This window comes from Carassius auratus, chromosome 6, assembly GCF_003368295.1.
Source record: "Carassius auratus strain Wakin chromosome 6, ASM336829v1, whole genome shotgun sequence".
Classification (NCBI taxonomy): Eukaryota; Metazoa; Chordata; class Actinopteri; order Cypriniformes; family Cyprinidae; genus Carassius; species Carassius auratus.
Window position 1 is genome coordinate 5723743 of NC_039248.1, and position 16265 is coordinate 5740007.

A 16265-nucleotide genomic window follows, 5' to 3' on the forward strand; every position below is an offset into this window, starting at 1 on the left:
ACACACACTCATTCACTGTGAACCAGCTTTGTCTTAGCACCCTCTTAAGCACGCACCCACACAGGCTCATGGGCATTACCATAATTAGAGTCATTGAAGTACTCTGAGTAGTAAAATTAGTAATAAATCGGTCCTGTTCTTTTCAGGAGGAAGAGACAAGAGAGGGGGACCCATCCTTACCTTCCCTGCACGAAGTAATCATGACAGAATAAAACAAGAAGACTTGCGGAAACTGGTGACCTACCTCTCTACAGTGCCCAGGTTATAAAACTCCAACATTTATTTGGAACACCTCACTTAAAATGTCCCTGGAAGATTTCCCCAAAGAAAAGAGTCCCGAGAAAGCTTTCTCTAGGACAGCCCTAGACCCAGTGAACAGCATAAAAGGGCTCTGCTTGTTTAGTCCTCAAAAATCTTATCAAAACAGCTAAAATTGCTTACAGCACCTCTACACTATATCATAATATAATTGCTAAAGTTTGACACACAAAGGGTGAGATATGTATGCATTTAAAGCCTTTGATTAGAGCCTCTATTTGATCTTTAGGGCATACTGATGCAATGTGATGCAACTCTAAAAATATATAGCTTCACTGATGCAGAACTATGCAAGTTTAAGCAAATGTTCAGAAGATTTCCTTGGATGGCTTTAAGTTGTTGGTCTTCCTCTAACTCGATCTCTTTATCTGGTGCAGTGAGGATGTAAGTAAACGAGGGTTTACAGTGATCGTAGACATGCGTGGCTCAAAGTGGGATCTAATCAAGCCGTTGCTGAAGACGCTACAGGAGTCGTTTCCAGCTGAGATCTGCGTCGCTCTCATTATCAAACCAGACAACTTCTGGCAGAAGCAGAAGACCAACTTTGGCAGTGGCAAGTTCACCTTTGAGGTATACGAATGGAATTTTGTCTAATAAGAAAGCCACAGAAACGTTCATATTGATTTTGTCAAAGTATCAAAGAGTTAAGATCCAAAGAATGGACAGAAATAAAATGCCAGTGCAAAGCAGTGTGTCTGTTCTTGCAAAAAAAAAAAAAAAAAGGTTTTATGCTCATTTAATTTACTCCTGTACTGTGAAGCTGAATTTACAGCAGCCATACATACATACAGCGCCCATAAATTCCATTTATTGATTTGTAGATACAGTGTGCAGTCGGCTATTATAACAAAATAAACCAAAATGAGCAAATGTCCTGATCACCTTCTCTGGTTTTGTTTAGCAAAAGTGATCAATAGACTTTATATATTCCTTATGTATTATATACTGTTTGGAACACCAGTGGTTGTTCTTTATTTCTTCTAGACCAGTATGGTTTCAGTGGAAGGTCTGACTAAGTTGGTGGACCCGTCTCAGCTGACGGCAGATCTGGAAGGGACCCTGGAGTACAACCATGTGGAATGGACTGAGCTCCGTGTTTCCCTTGAGGAGTTCACTGGAGGCGCTCTGCACCTCCTTTCCCGGCTGGAGGAGCTGCAGGAGGTGCTTTCTCGCCAGGAGCTGGCCACTAACGCAGAAGAAGCACGGAAACTCCTGGAGGAGCACGCTCGACTGAGGAAGACTATGACGAAGGCACCGGTGGATGAGTTAGACCATGAAGGACAGCGGCTCCTTCAGAAGATCAGGGATGGGGGAGATGGAAGGCTCTCCGGGGGGGCAGACTTCCAGAGTTTGGTACCTAAGATTTCCGCCCTGTTGGATAAACTTCAAGTTACGCGGCAGCACCTGCTACAGGCCTGGCACAACCGCAAACAGCAGCTGGACCAGTGTTTTCAGTTACGGCTGTATGAGCAGGATGCAGAAAAGGTTAGAGGACAGAATGAAAGTGTGCAATATGGAGTAAACAACAAAGAAAGAACAAACTATCAAGAATGAAAAAAAAGTATATATATATATATATGATTATTATTACTGTATTGAAAATATATAACTTTTATTCAATTATAAAATTAATTATAATTTTAAATACAATAATATTTAAAAATAATATAGTAATAACATTCTATATTTAATATTTTTTATTTAATATTATTATTTTATTTATAAATGTTACAACTTTTTAATATTTAAATATTTTACTTTAGTAATAATTCTGTTCCACTGTAAATAAAAGTAATAAAAAATTATTAAAAGTACTTACTAATTATTGTTATTATTATTATATATTTTCATTCAATTGAATTATTCAATATTTGTATGTTTTACTGTACTAATAATACTATTGTTATATAGGAATTTATTTAATAATAAAACAATTAAACAATAATAATAAAATTTACAATAATACATTTAATAAAATAATACAATTATGTATTATATATGTTAAACATATTCTTAAAAAAAAAAATACGTTTTATTAACAAAATCCCTATTTTCTGTTCAAACGTGGCAGCAAAATATGCTTCTTTTTTAATGTAGTTAAACTGCAGCAAGTTAAAGATAGATACTCGCATTTCCATATACAGTATACTGTAGATATTGCACTATTAAACACCACTTACATTTTAAAAAGCTGTTTCTAGCATAACTTGATGAAAGAGAAATCATGCAATGGAAGTAAAGTACTGTGGGTGCAGGTCATGTGAAAGTGTAAATAATGAATGATGGGAATGATAATAGCATGTTCACTGTACTCCCTTCTGTGGCCTGAAGTCTGCGGAAGGCCGCGTGTTCCGTTTAAGCCCAAACGGAGAGGCAGTCTCACACTCCCCGGTCCTGCTGAATGAGCCCATCTGTGCTCCACCAGAGCCAGAACACTAAGGGCTATTGCTTGTACATCAGCCAAAGAGAAAATCTGTGTATATTAAGGTTCACTTGGAGATCACTAGAACACTAACAGGGAGTTAAATCACCCAAAGCCCTAACACAACTGTTAAGCAAATTTGCCGGGGCCTTTGTAAATATTTATGTACAAATGTGAGTTTTGATTGGTCCAGTATGGTGATCTACAGCCTGTGGTCATCGTTTGCTTCTTCTGGTCTGGGTGTAAACACATTGGAAGGGTGATTTGAGACCAAACTGTCTGTGAATGCAGCATTTTTCTCTCCGTTTCTCTTTCTCTGTAGATGTTTGAATGGATCGGACACAATAAAGAGCTGTTCCTGCAGACGCACACAGACATTGGCGTGAGCTACCAGCATGCAGCAGATCTACAGACCCAGCATGACCACTTTGCTATGAACTCTATGGTACGATGGAGGAATGCTTCTAGAAAACACAATGGATGCTCTCTCACTGGACAGAATTGAACAGCTCTTTCGTGTCTGCTTGTTAATTTAATGGGATCGTCTTCTGACATCCTGTTTCTCTCTTTTCAGAATGCGTATGTCAATATCTCGCGTATCGTCTCGGTGGCGGCGCGGCTGTGTGAGGCAGGTCATTACGCTGCCGCTCAGATACAGCAGATCTCTGCTCAGCTGGATCAGGACTGGAAGAGCTTTGCCTCGGCGCTGGAGGAGCGCAGCGCCATCTTGGCCATGTCCTCTGTGTTCCACCAAAAGTCTGAACAGGTGAAACCTTTTTTGACACATGAATTGTTTTAAGCTAATATTATTTTGTGAATCCCTTGAAGCTTACCCATCTTATTCCGATTTTAAATGTTGAAATCTATTGAAATCGATTACTTACTTTTTATATTTCTCAACTAGTTTGGTTCCTTGATTCATTTGATCCATTTTTTTTTTTTTATAATTCAGAATTTCCTTTATATGCAACTGTACTTAAGCTTCCCTGTCAGTTTCAGTCTCTTTCTTCATTAATAACTCCTTTGTCGAAATATACACACATAGCTTCTTCATGCGTTTGATTTATGATCCCAATTTGTATGATCCTCAGCAACTCTTATTTAATTATGTCTGAGCTTGTTTTTAATGAGTGTGTACAACTGTGCACTTCTGTCCTCTCTTGTTTTATTACAAGGACCTAGTCTGCTATAAAGTTTAAGAGGGTGTTCTCTCTGTTAGTTTCTGTCCAGCATGGAGGGATGGGTGAAGTCATGCGGTGAGGGCGGATTGCCGACAGCGACCAAAGAACTTGAGATGGCCATTCACAACCACCAGAATCTGTACGAGCAGGTCACCACGGCTTATACAGAGGTGAGCATCTGAGGAGCTGCTCTATTGAAAGTGAAGTGACATTCAGCCAAGTATGGTGACCCATACTCAGAATTTGTGCTCTGCATTTAACCCATCCGAAATGCACACACACAGAGCAGTGAACACACACACACACTGTGAGCACACACCCGGAGCAGTGGGCAGGCATTTATGCTGCGGCGCCCAGGGGTCAGTTGGGGGTTCGATGCCTTGCTCAAGGGCACCTAAGTCGTGGTATTGAAGGTGGAGAGAGAGCTCTTCATGCACTACCCTCACCCACAATTCCGTCCGGCCCGAGACTAGAACTCACAACCGTTCGATTGGGAGTCTCACCCTCTAACCATTAGGCCACGACTTCCTTTCTTAGGACACTTTTTAACATGAAATGTTGCCTACAAAGCTTTGTGTTGGAGATTTGGAGAACGTTTGCATTACATCACTTGCTCACTAATGAATCCTGTGTAGTGAATGGGTGCCGTCAGAAGAGAGTCCAAACAGCTGATAAAAACATCACAATAGTACACAAGCAAACCACAAGACTCCAGTGCATTAATTAATGTATTGTGAAGTGATGCATGTTTGTAAGAAACAAATCCACCATTAGAACGTTTTATCATTAAACCTTAATCAGACACAAAACTTTTCACTTCAGTCAGTTTTACTCAAATTAAAGATTTTGGGTGAACTATTTTTTTAAAACATTTAGTTCACGAACCAGTGGCTGTCATGTACTGAATACCTAAAATTAGATTTTTATTTACAATGAACAATACTATAAACTGGCAGCTTACTGTAAAATAGCAACTTACTGTATGTGCCATTAATCAAATCCTTTGCACACTTGAGCTCTGAGTGTCATATTTCTTCTGGTTCTCGACTAATTTTGAGTCAGACATGACCGATTGACTGAGCTGTCAACCAGAAACTCGCTCCTAATGATTCACTGAATCAGTGAGTTGACTCAAGAACAGCCGGAGCTGAATGCAATTTTTGTGAACATATTCATTGAAAGGACCCAAAGAATTGTTCCAAAAAATGAACATGTCTAATGTGTCTCGATTTCTGTAGTTTGAAATAATATCACTAAGAACAATAATTATAAAGATAACTATAACGTTATGTATATTAGCATCCACACCAACAGAACATAACTTTCTGTTTATTATAAGCACACTTTCCAGTTACTGTATGTTATCTACCACTTAAAATGCTCAAGCTCTGTAAAGTTGAGGGGATTCTGTATTATGCTTCTATAATGTAGTAGTCTTTACTCTAAAAACAAACACTTGGAGTACGGAGTTCAAATAAATTGATGTTGTCCACCACTGAATTACTGATGTGATATTTCTGATTGCAGGTCAGTCAGAAAGGAAAGACACTACTGGATGTGTTGCAGAGGCCTCAGCCTCCCGCTGACTCCGGGTCTCTGACGGCAGGGGCCGACTACAGTCAGGCGGTGAGGGGGGTTCTGGAGGGGGTCCATGAGGTGGTTCATCAGTATCGCAGACTGGAAGGTCTCCTGCAACACCGCAAGCTCCGGCTGCACCAGAGACTTCAGCTGTGTGTGTTTCAACAAGATGTGCAGCAGGTAAATACATCGTCTAAATCATGTATAGAACCATTCAGATATGCATACATTATACCCACAGAATTCAACATCTGATGAATGTGACCCCAGCCTCTCAACCTTTTAGATCTTAGCGTTTAAAGATGTTTCTCCTACGGCAGAACAACTATCAAGTGCAGAGAGCATTAGAAGAAGTGACAAGGATGTGACATGGACTCTGACTCATAGAGTTGACTTGAGGAACGCCAGTATTGTGCTTGGCCAATACCTCCAACAATACACTCTACTTCCTTAGCTGTCGCCTTTTTGTTGTACCTTCACCGGTTCTCTGACAGGACTATGTTGTTTCTTTGATGTGACTGGATCCTTTCCAGGACCTCTTTAGACAGAAACAAGGCCTACTTGAGCACTGGGCTTGTGCAGTGAACTAAAGAACTTTGACCTCCAACTGACAGTTTGTTGAACCTTCAAAAATCCCCGGAGCCTCTTTTCAACTAACCGTTTAAGCTCTTACTTGCTCTTAGGATGTGTAAAATGCTTTATATAGAAAATAAACATCACAAATTGAAAACTTTGCATAGTCCTAACACTTTAGGGCAGTCATGATCTACTGAATAGAGAGTCTGACTAGTAACCCGAAGGTAATAATATAATATGATATAATATAATATAATATGATACACTTGACAAGGGAAGATTTGGAGAGATCTTAGTGTAAACTGTTAATCTGGAATATTACTTGAAATTTGAAATAGACTATCCAGTGTTGATGTGTGTGTATGTGTGTGTGTGTGTGTGTCCAGGTCTTGGACTGGATTGAAAACCATGGTGAGGTATTCCTCAGTAAACACACAGGAGTTGGGAAGTCTGTACACAGGGCAAGAGCACTCCAAAAACGGCACGATGACTTCCAGGAGGTGGCACAGGTTGGAACCGAATCAGTTTATGTTGTGTTTGTGTGTGTATTATTTGCTTGATGAGAGGGGAGCAAATGAGCAGTAGCAGTGATATCATTCATCATACTACTGAGTTTCCTGTTAATATTCAGGGGAGATGTTTTTAATGTACTACTCTCTCTCACGCACTTTCTCTCTCTTTCGCTCCAGAACACTTATACTAATGCGGATAAGCTCTTGGAGGCAGCGGAGCAGCTGGCTCAGACGGGAGAGTGTGATCCAGAAGAGATTTACGCTGCCGCCCATCAACTGGAGGTCAGAGTTCAGGAGTTTGTGCGGAGGGTGGAGCAGAGGAAACTACTGCTGGATATCTCAGTGTCTTTTCACACCCACACTAAAGAGGTATTGCACACACACACACACACACACACACACAAACTAAACAGAGCTTCTTAAATAGTTCTAACAGTTTTGACTGATTTCTATTAATGCGTGTGAGATTTTGTTAGTAGCTCTTAACTCCACTTACTGACTGACAGCACAAATAAAAAATTAAAATTAAATTAAATTAAATTTATGCATTTAGCAGATGCTTTTATCCAAAGCGACTTACAGTGCATTCAGGCTATCAATTTTTTACCTGTCGTGTGTTCCCGGGGATTCGAACCCCCAACTTTGCGCTTGACAGTACAGTGCTCTACCAATTGAGCTACAGGAAAAACTAAACCGTATGGACAACAACAACATAATGAGATTCTAATTAAACTACTTCTTATTAGACCAGTATTTTTAACTGTAAAGAAGTAGAGAAATCTTTTCAGCACTCTTGCAGCATTCCAAAAAACTTCTTAGAAGACTCTAGCAAAACCATTGTGACCCTCAACAATGATCTAGAAACTACCCAGAACACATTAGCAACACCCTATCAACTCCAAAGAGACACCCTGGCAACTGCCTTCCAACGACGGCAATGCTCTAACAAGTACCCAGAAGTTACACACTTTGGCAGCTGTTACCGTATGGATCCATTCAGAATTACTAAACCATTCACCCTCACATTTAACACACTTTTTAGCAAGCATCCATTATATAAAAAAACTTGTTAATAATTTTGCCAGCTTTGCACATGTGTTCATGCAAAATATGATATTACAGCAATCAGTGCGCATCGGATTTGTTTGCATATAAATAATAACGGACTCGCGCATGACTAATGTGTGACTCTTGTATGTTACTGTAATTGTTTTCACCATGATTACCATCGTCATGCATCAAAACTTTATTAGCACAACAATGGTTTGATTTACCCATCAGAGAAATGTAGTTTGTGTATCATAATTATGCAGTGGTTGGGTGTTTTGAGCTGCTGTTCAGTCTGTATTTCATACAGCGTGATGAAAAACTGCTTTGGCTGCTCTGAAACAGCATATGAGAGAGATCATGCTTTGAAGCCAAATACAGGCTGAAATTAATAATGTACTAAAAGCTGGACATGAGTAAGTATTCTCTCCACCATCTCTGGTGTAATCAGCTGGGGTTTTCAGCATTAGCGCTGTTTTTAACTGACTCTTTGAATGCATTTGCTTCCTGGATGCTTGGACTAAAAACTTTCAGTTTGAAATGATCTGACCACAAACAGAGGAGTGGAGATATAATGTCTCATCCAAAACTCGGTCATTCTGTTCTGTGTGTCTGTAGTTGTGGTCGTGGATGGAGGACTTGCAGAAGACTCTGGTGGAGCCGGTGGTGAACTCTGAGTCTGTGGATGCTGTTCAGGAGCTGATCAGACTGTTTCAGCAGCAGCAGAGCAGCACTCTGGATGCCATACTCAATGTCATCAAAGAAGGGGAGGAGCTCATTCAGCACCTGCGGTGAGGTTTACAGCACACTCTTACTGTACAGTATTTCATCATAAACAGTGGTGAAATATTTGAGTACTTGATACCCTTACTTTAGTTCCTACCCTTATAAAATAGTAAAAGTAATAAATACTCCTTCTGAGTAAAAAAACAAAAACAAACAAAAAAAAAAAAAATATATATATATATATATATATATATATATATATAATATTAAATAGTATTAAAATAAATGTTTTGTTTAATTTGTAATTTAACTTTAACTTGTATATTTATTATTTAATAATTTTATAGTACATATTTTATATAAACCTACTGCTCAAAATACCTGGGGAGGGGGCTTGTTATACACTGTCAAAACATTAAATATATTAAATATCAGTTTAGGTTACTGATAGCCTACTTAATTGTGTGAAAAAAGTGTGTGTTGACTAACAATAAAAGCAGACGACACATAGAGCAAAATGTATAAAATGTGTTAAAAAGAATGTGTTATTTTTGCATAAAACCTAACCCACTGAGATGGTGATACAAACATGGACATGTTTGCATTCAAGTATGCCATACAGTGGGCTTAGACAGTTCACTTTTTACCGCAGTTTTGACCTAAATACAGTATGATGTTCATTTACAATAATAAATCCTTAAATTCAGCATTGCTAACTTATTTTTTGTGCTATTAGTATGCGCACATACTCTGATGGTCTCCCATTCCTGGCTTATTTTGAGTCAGAATTGTGAATCTATTGAATTGTTAACTAGAGACTCACTCTGACTAGATCATTTCAATTTTTGCGGTTGACCCAAGAGCAGCTGCAATCTGATCAGTTAAACTGGCGTACAAATCTTTCAGAGCGAACGAGCAGAACGAGACAATTTCTCAAGTTTTGACATATTTTTAAGAAATCTAGTGGAGTGAAATGTACAATATTATGCTTTGCAGTGTAGTGAAGTAAAAGGACAGATACTTGAAAAATGTACTTAAGTACAGTAACAAAGCAAAAAATACTTGGATTACCGTCTACCGCTGAGCATAAACCAACTATTTTCACATCTTCCATTCCAGAAGTTACCAATTTCTTCCTAACATGATACTTGCAACAGCTTTGAAAATGTAACAAACTAGTGAAGAACTGGATTTAGATCCAAATCTGTTAACCATAAGGCCACAGCAGCTCCAACCAGTTTGCAGATCAATTTTAATAAAATTCTTTTCAGATTAGTTCTGAACAAGTCCTTTCATGTTATGTCATGCTGATATACTGGTTCTGAATTAACGTGGCCTCTGTTGATATTGATTTGCTCTCGGACGTGTTGGTGTGGGTCTGTGTTGGTTCAAACAGGGACTCAGCGCTGGCCTGTAATAAGCTGCCTCATGCCAGCTCCGTGGCTCATATCGAGGGTGTTCTTCAGCAGTTGGATGAGGCTCAGGCTCATATGGAGGAGATTTTCCACGAGCGCCGGATCAAACTGGACATCTTCCTGCAGCTTCGTATCTTTGAGCAGTACGCCTTGGAGGTGTGTTTGTGTGTGTGTGTGTGTGTTTGATGGCCTAAACACAAGTCATTATCATCAAACCTTAATTTGAACAGATGTGCTTCCATGCCATCTGTGTTTGCATATCTGGGTGTTTTGAGTAGCGTTGTTTGTTTTACTGTATATATATCTCATGGTTCATCCCTAAGTTCTGTCATCATGTGGCTTACGCTCTTCTGTGGAACACCAGATTTGAATTTTTAAAGAATATCCTGCCTACTCTTTTCAATACGATGAAAGTGAATTAATACGAGTGCTGTCTAACTTACAAAAAACAACTGAAAATGCACCTAAAAAGTGGTCCATATGACTCGTACAGACTTGTATTTCAAGTCTTCTGAAGCCATACATACATTTAAGTTTTTATCCAATGATTATCCTTACCTCCAGTGCAGTCATTTTGCTATTATTTATATACTATTATTTATTAATATTAACATTTAGAATTTGCTTTTATTTTTAGATTTTTAGTTTTCATTTAAATTTTAGTTTTTTTTCTTTATTGTGTTATGTGCTTTTGTAATTTATATTATTTAGGGGTGGTTTTATATTTCTATTTAGCTTCATTATATTTTTATTTCAATTTTATATATATATATATATATATATATATATATATATATATATATATATATATATATTTTTTTTTTTTTTTTTTTTTTTTTTTTTTACTGATAACAGCACTGCTCCAGTCCAGCGAGCTGTAAACCACTGAAACCAGATTATTGAATTACGAGCAGATCATTGAAAAGATCCGATTCAAAAGAATGATTCATTCACAGATTGGGCATCACGGATGTCAAGATTTCTGGCAATTAGTGACCTAAATTCTGGTTACTGATCTCACACGCCATGAATCATATTGATTCAAACTACTTGTATGTTACTTTAATAGTGCTTTTCACATCCATTTTTATGATATTGCAAATATTTAGTTTCTTTTATTAATATGTGTGAAAACTGGTAATATATGCATCTATTTCATAGGTGATGAGTGAGCTGGATGCATGGAAACAGGATCTGATCCGACAGGCAACTGATTTCAACACAGAAGAACTCACGCTGGCTGAACAGAGATTACACAGGCACACTGAGCGCAAACTCGCCATGAACAACATGACCTACGAGGTTATACAGCAGGGACAGGATCTTCACCAGTACATCATGGAGGTCCAGGCTTCAGGTGAGGAGTTATAGAGACAGAGTAAAGGACACGGGAAGAGTGCGAGAGAGAGTAATAGTTTCATGCTACAGTTGTAGGGTTCTGCTGAATCAGTGTGTTAATGATTTTGCTGTTTGTTGGCAGTTGTTGCTGTGTGGTATCACTATTGGTGTTTGCTTTCACGCTTGGTTTTTCCGATGTTCATTTTGCATTTGTCGGGTCATGGAATCTTTGAGCAGTGTGGCACAATTTCCTCCACCAAACACTGATATAATCAGGGTGCTTGATCAGAAGCAGGTTCCATGACAATGAGATACATTTTTATAAAGTGAATTAAATGATTAATGACTCAAATGATTAGGAATTAATCACTTATATTAATATTTATGGATAATGTAAAGACATTGCTGTGGCAGATTGTGGAAAACCATTGAATAGGCATCACATGAAATAATAATAGACATTATTTCTGTGTAATTAAACATAAACCTATTACAAACGTACAGTCCACAGCAATCCATATTTGTCTGCCGTAGACAAAAGGCCTTTCACACAGAAGACGTTCTTTTGTGCCTTTCACAACGTCCATGTGTTCTGTTCTCTATAGACCCTTTTACAGTTGGTAAACAATGTGACATATTTTTGTGGGCGGGGCTTAGCTGGAGGCAGAAAGATTCCCCTCAACACTTGAACAAATGGTAGCTAGCGAGTTTTCTTAGCTTGTTTTTTTAACAATGGCTGGAGAAAATCTGAATATATCTGCTTTATCTGAATATTTAAGGTCACTCACTGTCCGGGACCGCGATAATAATTTGAAAAAGTTAACTTTAACGGACGGAACCAGATTGGTCGACCCGTACACAATAACTCATTGGATGGACGATCTGACAGGATTACCTGTCTGATTTGAGTGGCCTGACATCTACACTTACCTGATAGAGAAACCGAGCGTGTATAGTAAAGAGAAAATGAGGGTGTATAAATCCTTAGATTAAATAAAGAGTGACATTACAGTAAAATTATTATTAAGATGTAAATAGTTTCTAGAAATAAAAATTCTGAAGACTGCAAATTAATTATAAACTTTCTGTATTTATTCTTTCTTACCATGTTCTTAAATTCCGGTCACAATTAATCACAACAATGTATATAAAATGTTCTCCGTCGATTCTGGCAACCAACAACACAACAAGACGACATTTTAAGCTCCTTGAGTAGCCGACCCTGTGTTGGTTTGTATTAGCCGCCTCCAGTTTTCCGTTTGTTTTGCCTCCAGCTAGCGCCGTGACGTACCTCTGACGTCCGCGCAAAAGGGGTCTATAAGTGTGGCTTACTGAGCCGCATTTTCTGTGGATTTCCACAAACATGAATTTGGTGAAGAATGTTGATAGTGAAATCCCTCATACTGGGGTCTGTGTATGAGTAATGGCAAAATATACTTTAGTACGTTTATATGCGGTGTAGTAATTTTTTACAACCATAGTATTTGTAATTATATAAAATGTTATTCATCTTTTCATTAATAAAATAATTAATTTTTATTATCTATTTTGTAATTCAAGTACATTTTAATTTTAGTAATTTCGTTTTGTTTTGTCATTTTTCATTGTTTTTTTAATATATTTAAATTTAGCTTATCGTTTTAGTAAAAAAAAAAAAATCTTATGAATTTAGATGTATTGACAGACTATTTATTGCAACTGTTGGCATGAATGCAATTTCAATTGCATAAATAATGGCATGAGATTAATGGGTTTTAAATTTTTTTTTATTTTTTTTTTAAACCCAAAAATAAAACTTCTTTCTTCATCTAATCACCTTCGTGTCATTTCAGCAGTGTTGGGGAGTAATTAGTTACCTGTAGTGCAATTATGTAATTTATTTACAAAATAAATGTAACTGTAATCTGTTATGGTAACTGGGAAAGAAATGTGTGATTAAAGGGTTAGTTCACCCACAAAATGAAAATTAGCCCATGTATTACTCCCCCTCAAGACATCCTAAGTGTACAGTATAGGAATTTCTTGTTTCAGACGAATCCAGTCAGAGTTATATTAAGAATAGTCTTAGATCTTTCAAGCTGCTTAATGGCAGTGCCGGGTGTCGCAGTGCATCAGTCCAAAAGAAGTGAAATAAAGCGCATCCATCCATAATAAATAAGTGCCTCACATGGTTCCAGGGGGTGAACAAAGGCCTCCTTTAGTGAATCGATGTGTTTTTGTTAGAAAAATATCCATATTCAAAATATAATAATCCCTTTAATCTAGCTTGTGCCAACAGTTGTAAACAGAAGCAGCTACGGGCGGATGACGTATGAGGTCGGTTGCGCATACGCCGCTCAGAAGTGACAAACATGGAAGAGTAGTGTAGGGCTCAAACAAAACAACGGCCACAAATTAAAAGTACAAGAAATTTACAAATGTTGTTTTTCATGAGACTCACTGGCGCATGCGCTACGCCATCTCATACGTCATCCACCTGGAGCTGCTTCCTTGTACAACTGTTGGCGCAAGCAAGATTAAAGTGATTATTACGTTTTGAATATTGATCGTTTTCTTACAAAAATTAATCGATTTGCTACAGAAGGCCTCTGTTCACCCCCAGGAGCTGTGCGAGGCACTTTTTTATTATGGATGGATGCGCTTTATTTGACTTCTTTTGGACTGATGCACTGCAACACACGCTGACTGCCATTAAACAGCTTGGAAGATCAAAGACAATTTTAACATAACTCTGACTGGATTCATCTTAAAGAGGAAAGTACTATACACACTGGATGCTATGAGGGCAAAGTAATGTATGCGCTAATTTTCATTTTTGGGTGAACTAACCCTTCAAATTACAGGTACTTATGAAAATGTTAGCAATTACAATGGGAGTTATATCTGAATATTTCCACTCACACAAATTAGATTATTTCCCAAGTTGCACTGACAATGGCTTGTGTTTTCCAAGCCATTGTTAGATGCCAGTGTCATAGCTATGCTAATATTTGATCTCAAAAACAATATTATAGCTATTAAACCATATCTTATGATGATTAATTAATATTAATATTTTGAATATATACTGTATTTAAGATGTATATTTAATTTTAAATCTTAGCTTTTTTTTTCTCTGTCCATTTTTATTTGTGCAAATGCAACTCACATCATGTGATGGAAACATTATTTATTTTTTACTAACCCCTTTAAATTTCATCTTGTTAGGGTTAATGTTAACATTCAATATCAAACATCTGACTTAATAATGTTTGTAATCCTTCTTTTTATTGGGTCAGCAAGACGGCTTGCTAATGTCTGCTGTAGTGTCCAGCGAGAGATGAAAAGAACGCAGGAGTGATGATGAGTTAGTGTTCAGTGGAGAGATAAAAGAGTGTGAATCAGTCATCGCTCCACTCCTCCGTGCTCTGTTGCATTTTATTGACAGTTACCATGGACACAACAGCAAAAACCTGCTACCCACATTATGGGCTGTCTTAGATACAGTACGTGTGATGAAAGACGAAGAGTGAGAAGCGGAGGATTGGGTGGGAAAGATAAGGATGGAAAATGTGTGCATGACAGCCAGTGAAGGTGAAATGGATTGGAAGGAGCAGAGGGAGAAGACGGAGCTCCATACTATTAACTCTGCATGCAGGGGTGAGGTTGCTATGGAAACCCACCCCTTTACATCCCATATACTGAGGTTTCCATGGTGACAGGGCCTTTGCTCGTCACTTTGGGGTTGCCTTGGAGGCTTGGGATACTGCAGAGGCCCTCCTGTCACTCATGCATCACGTTCCCATTGGAACCGACTCCTGCGGCCCGCTGTGAGGCTGTACTGGAGACAGTTAGCTGAGGAAGTGGGGTGATGTAAGGGTTAGTAAAAGAAAATGGCCTGTGTTGTACCTGGAGAGAGTCTCTGTCTCTGGCCTGCTGGTTGTCTGTCTGGCGCTAATGCAGTTATAGACCTGTGAAGGCACATATGATGGATCTGGCTCAGCTGTCTGACATGTTGGCCCCTCACATGCCATCATAACTGCTCACTGAGATCACAGCAGAGAGGAGACCTTCAGAGGAGGTCCACAGCACAGCAACCCCTGCTGGACAGAGGAGAGAAAACATCTGAAACTGCTTTAGTTTATCTGATCATAACCTTTAAGCTAACACTTACATGTAAAATGGGTCATTCTTTTGATGTATAACATTTTGATATACAGAGATGAAAGTTTGGAATAATTCAGTTTTTTAATGTAGCTGAAAAAAGTAGCTCATTCTGACCAAATTTATTTGATTAGCATCAATTAATTTATAGCATCAGTACTCAGTGTCATATGATCCTTCATAAATCATTCTTATATGTATATATACAATTTATTATTAATATAAATTATAAATAACTGAATATATAAATAAATATATAAATAAATTATATATATTTTACCCTTTAGATTTTTATGGAAACCATGATAACACTACCATTCATAAGTTTGGAGTATAAGATTTAGAAAAAATAATAATAATAATAATAATACTTTTATTCAGCAAGGATGCATTAAATCGATGACAATATAGACTTTTATAATATTGAAAAAGATTTATATTTCAAATAAATATTATTCATTGAACTTTTACATTCATCAAAGATTCCTGAAAAAACGTATAATGGTTTAAAAATATATATATTAATCAGCAAAAACTGTTGTTATTTTTAACATTGATAATAACAAGAACCATTACTAATTGAGCACCAGCCATAAATGATAGTACTTGAGCAGTAAATCAGTATTTCAGAATGATTTCTGAAGGATCATGTGACACTGAAGACTGGAATAATGAAGCTGAAAATCCAGCTGTGCATAAATTACATTTTGAAATATATTAAAATAGAGAACAGTTTGTTTAAAATTGTAATAATACTTAATATTGAATACTCAATATTAATGCATTTGTGATCAAATATAGGTGTCTCATTTCTTTCAAAAACATGAAACATGAATCTTAACTGTAAGTGTATACCGAGTTTAACTATATTTATTTGTTGGTTTATTCTGCCAAAACAGTGTAAACACTGCATCTCTTTGGCAGAAAACACTGATTGGTTGAGCATCCCGACAGCTCAACCAATGGCCTGCCATGAATTGTTTGGGAAGAGACTGTTTGACTAACACAT

General features: G+C 37.6%; 1 protein-coding gene across 1 annotated transcript in view; it reads left to right on the forward strand.

The window, feature by feature from the left end:
* The window catches only part of kalrnb (kalirin RhoGEF kinase b), a 73798-nt gene that overhangs the window by 18716 nt on the left and 38817 nt on the right, over positions 1–16265 (forward strand). Inside the window, exons 3-14 of the mRNA XM_026257852.1 lie at positions 147–261; positions 696–888; positions 1303–1803; positions 3063–3185; positions 3315–3506; positions 3960–4091; positions 5449–5679; positions 6462–6584; positions 6765–6956; positions 8253–8425; positions 9757–9931; positions 10937–11132. Of these exons, the coding sequence (XP_026113637.1) occupies positions 147–261; positions 696–888; positions 1303–1803; positions 3063–3185; positions 3315–3506; positions 3960–4091; positions 5449–5679; positions 6462–6584; positions 6765–6956; positions 8253–8425; positions 9757–9931; positions 10937–11132 (2346 nt within the window). The remainder of the gene's footprint in view (positions 1–146; positions 262–695; positions 889–1302; positions 1804–3062; positions 3186–3314; positions 3507–3959; positions 4092–5448; positions 5680–6461; positions 6585–6764; positions 6957–8252; positions 8426–9756; positions 9932–10936; positions 11133–16265) is intronic.